General features: G+C 36.5%; 1 protein-coding gene across 1 annotated transcript; it reads right to left on the reverse strand.

Moving 5' to 3' along the window:
* Positions 1–1,462: 1,462 nt before the first annotated feature.
* LOC140967944 (uncharacterized) lies at positions 1,463–2,552 on the reverse strand. The gene has a single exon (XM_073428744.1). The coding sequence runs from the start codon at positions 2,436–2,438 to the stop codon at positions 1,575–1,577; it is 864 nt and encodes a 287-aa protein (XP_073284845.1). The 5' UTR covers positions 2,439–2,552; the 3' UTR covers positions 1,463–1,574.
* Between the last annotated feature and the right edge of the window lie 289 nt (positions 2,553–2,841).

Genomic DNA, 2,841 nt, shown 5'->3' on the forward strand with positions numbered 1-2,841 from the left:
AAATAACTTTGGCAAAAAATAGAAAGGGTGAAGAACACATGTGACTGAATGAATATAAGTATTAGTTTACATATTTTATGATATGTACAGAAGTGTGATCAAATTCTCAAAATTAAGACAGGTCCAAGGGACTAATGATCACTGAGAATATTAAGGAGAGAAACTATTGTTTTCACTAAACTCCTAAACAAAGATTCCAATCCGTCTTCAAATTCATGGATGGTCAATTCTGAATTTTTCAACTTTTTCAAAATGCTTTGAACAGTTACATTGTCCATGCATTTCATTGAGGCCCCAACATGCAAGTCGAACAAGTCCTTAGAACCACATTCTTGATCTGTCTCAGAAAATACAGGTTTCGTTTGAGTGAACTTTGAAAGCAATGACCCACTTCTTGGCTTTGATCTTCCTTTGCACCGGACAGGAATAACAATACCGAGTTTAGGACCGAGAAAGAAATAGCCTCTGCACGTTTCACAACTATCATGAGGGCTTGCAGATTATTATTGTCTTCTAGGGAAGCTGTTGAATTTTGTTTGAAGCTTTTCAAGTTCACGTACTTCTTCTAGTGGATCAATTTGTTAATCTTTTTTCTTGAGACCAAATAAGACTTGATATCATTCTTTGTGGCTGTTTTATCTCTGTTACTTCTAATGAAGGATTCGAGATCTTGAATGTATTCCTTCATTGAAGAAACAAAATCTCTTGAGAATCCACATAGATCCACGAGCCCAAGTGATCTTTCAAGAATTTCATTGATCCAAGTTCCACATTGGTCATGGGAGAGGACTTGTTGGATTGAAGTAATCCGAACCAGATTCTTGACTTCCTCGTTCAAATCTACGAGGCTAGCCAAGTCCACACCTACAGATTTGGCTGTTATCGATGTGGCTTCTGAAGCCTTTAACCGACATAAATGATCTTGAATCTCATCCATCACTGGATGAGATTTAGATGGAAAACTGTTTGATCTGGAATGGAAATTAGCCATCTTTTCTTGCAAAGTGAACTGATATGCTAAATCTACTGTTTAACTCTTTATCAGAAATATTCAAAAAGATTGAATCCATCCCTTTGGCGGCACCAACTATAAATAACGAGTAAAGTAAACCAAACAAGAGGAATCTATTCCACCCAAAGTGTCTCTTTAACTTTTCGAAATTGAATTAAATTGTCTCACACGAGTTCCATGATCCCTGTATATTCAACACCTGAACCTGAAAAAAAAACAAATCTCACATATCTTGTCTACACTGATCTTTGAGCATGAGGAATATATAATGGCCTTACACATGCGAAGGAAACGACAAAAAGCTTGATCCTCAGACCTAGTTGGTCATTTTCTTGGGATAATATCAATGTCAGCTGGTTAATTTCGCATTCAAGGGTTTCAGAGATACGAGTAAATGAAAAAGAGTTGCCAGCAGGAAACAGAAACAAGATAAACTACAAAATGTGATGGACTAAACTTCTTTTAACTAAATTGATGTGTAAATTGTGGATTTAAAAGTAATCATCTTTAATTCATTTACATGTGTGATAAAAATCTCAAAACATAGGGCAAGTTCAAGTGATTAATGATCACTGAGAACATTAAGAAGAGACACTCTTGTTTTCAGTAAACTCCTAAACAAAGCTTCCAATCCCTCTTCAAGTTCATGGATTGTCATTTCTGATCCTTTCAACTTCTTCAAGATGTTTTGAACAGTTGCATTATCCATGCCTTTCATGGGCTCGTAGAAGTGCACGTTAAACAAGTCATTGTAACTGTATTCTTGATCTGCTTCAGAATGTTTACGGCTTGTTTGAGTGAACTTTGACAGCAAGGACCAACTTCTATGCTTTGATCCTGCCTTTAAACCAGAAAGGAATAATAATACCGAATTTAGGACTGATGAAGAAATGACCTCAATTTCTTTAAACACTATCACCATTGTTTTAAGATCAACGTTTTCTTTTATGAGTGTTGTTGAATTCTGGTTGAACCTTTTCGAATTCTTGATGCACTTCTTGTCAACCATTTTGTATATCTTTTTTCTTGAGGCCACATAAGAACTGATGTCATCTGATGTGGCTGTACTTTGACCTCTATTTCTCCTAATGGAGGATTTGAGATCTTGAATGGATTCCTTGGATAAAGAGACAACATCTCTTGAAAATCCACAAAGATCGACAAGCACAAGTGACCCTTCAAGAATCTCGTCAATCCAATTCTCACATTGATCATGCGAGAGGGCTTGTTGGAATGAAGGCGTCTGAATCAGATTCTTGAGTGCTTCGTGCAAACCAACGAGGCCAGCCAAGTTTGAACACATATATTTGCCTGTTGTTGATGTGGCTTCTGATCCCTTTAACTGGCATAATCGATCTCGAATCTCATTCATCAGTGGACTGCATTCAGATGGTAGACTGTTTGATCTAGAATGGAAATTAGCCATCTTTTCTTGTATAACGAACAGATCTTACTGTTTTACTCTTTACCAGAATAAATATTTTGGACTTTCTTCCACACATAATCTATATATATAAGAAGATAACCAAATAAAAAACAAAAGGAATCCACTACACCTACGATGACTCATCTGCTGAAATTTTAAAGTAAGAATAATAGTTCACGAGCTCCATGTCCCCCGGATCTTGTTTCATCAAAAGTTTGACACCTAAGCAGGAAGAATCTTGACAAAAGCAAGTTTGTTTAATAATACCGACTATGCATAGAGCTGGAGTGTTACTGATCTTCAGACAATAATAAATACAGTAAGGCGCACACGAGTACTATTGTGCACGCTGGGCAGAGAATATGGCCAAAAAGAAAATCATGTTCGTTAAATTAATGCCACG

The sequence above is a fragment of the Primulina huaijiensis genome, unplaced genomic scaffold (genome assembly GCF_012295235.1).
Source record: "Primulina huaijiensis isolate GDHJ02 unplaced genomic scaffold, ASM1229523v2 scaffold31399, whole genome shotgun sequence".
In the NCBI taxonomy this organism is placed as follows: domain Eukaryota; kingdom Viridiplantae; phylum Streptophyta; class Magnoliopsida; order Lamiales; family Gesneriaceae; genus Primulina; species Primulina huaijiensis.

What these genes read in the sequence shown, in the direction of transcription:
- LOC140967944 (XM_073428744.1), bottom strand. Translation starts at nt 2,438, where the DNA reads ATGGCTAATTTCCATTCTAGATCAAACAGTCTACCATCTGAATGCAGT.